At 68.1% G+C, this 680-nt stretch overlaps 1 protein-coding gene across 1 annotated transcript in view; it reads left to right on the forward strand.

Annotated features, from left to right (window-relative positions):
• Positions 1-257, forward strand: part of CDC42EP1 (CDC42 effector protein (Rho GTPase binding) 1) — a gene marked incomplete at its 5' end in the record, with an annotated part of 2384 nt that extends 2127 nt beyond the window's left edge. Inside the window, one exon of the mRNA XM_009584310.1 lies at positions 20-257. Coding sequence (XP_009582605.1) covers positions 20-257 — 238 coding nt within the window. The remainder of the gene's footprint in view (positions 1-19) is intronic.
• Positions 258-680: the final 423 nt, after the last annotated feature.

Genomic DNA, 680 nt, shown 5'->3' on the forward strand with positions numbered 1-680 from the left:
GGAGCTGTGATAGGGGCGGGGGTCCCCGGCAGGCCCGGACGCAGGCCCTGTGGAAGAGCCCCAGCAGCAGCTCGTGGCAGTCACAAGTGACAGGGGAGAGCCGGTCCCCCGAGGCCACCTGGAACCATGGAGAAGAGGAGGAGGAGGAGGCCGAGCTCTCCAGCCTGCAGGAGGGGTACAGTGGTGCCCGGGGGGGGCGCAGCAATTCCTTCGAGTATGCCGATGAGGAGGAGGAGGACGATGAAGTCAAGGTGTGAACGGCCATCCCTCCCGTCACCGCCCCGCAGGAGAGGCACGGATGCCGGGGTCTTCGCACTCCTCCCCGTCCCCCACCCTCAGGCACCAGCGTCATTGGCAGACCCAGTGGGCGACCTCCTTGCCAAGCTGGGGGCACTGGGGGGCAGTGGGAGAGCCCGCCTCCCAGGGGGCTCCCCAGGGCTGGGCCAGGCTGCTGCGGGGAGCCAGTGAGGGCTGTGCATCGCAGCGCCAGGCATCGCAGCCCTTCCCCTTAGATGCCAAAGGGACATTCCCATGTGCCAAAGAAACCCCAAACCCCTTCCCACCCCATCCCATATCCCCCAGGGCCCTCCCTCCCAATCCCTCAGCCTGGCCCCACCAGCATGTCTGGGGACGTGCCCCGTCCTCCCACCGAAGCCCCCAACCGCCCTCTGCACTGGTAC

Source organism: Fulmarus glacialis, unplaced genomic scaffold (genome assembly GCF_000690835.1).
Source record: "Fulmarus glacialis isolate BGI_N327 unplaced genomic scaffold, ASM69083v1 scaffold29368, whole genome shotgun sequence".
Classification (NCBI taxonomy): Eukaryota; Metazoa; Chordata; class Aves; order Procellariiformes; family Procellariidae; genus Fulmarus; species Fulmarus glacialis.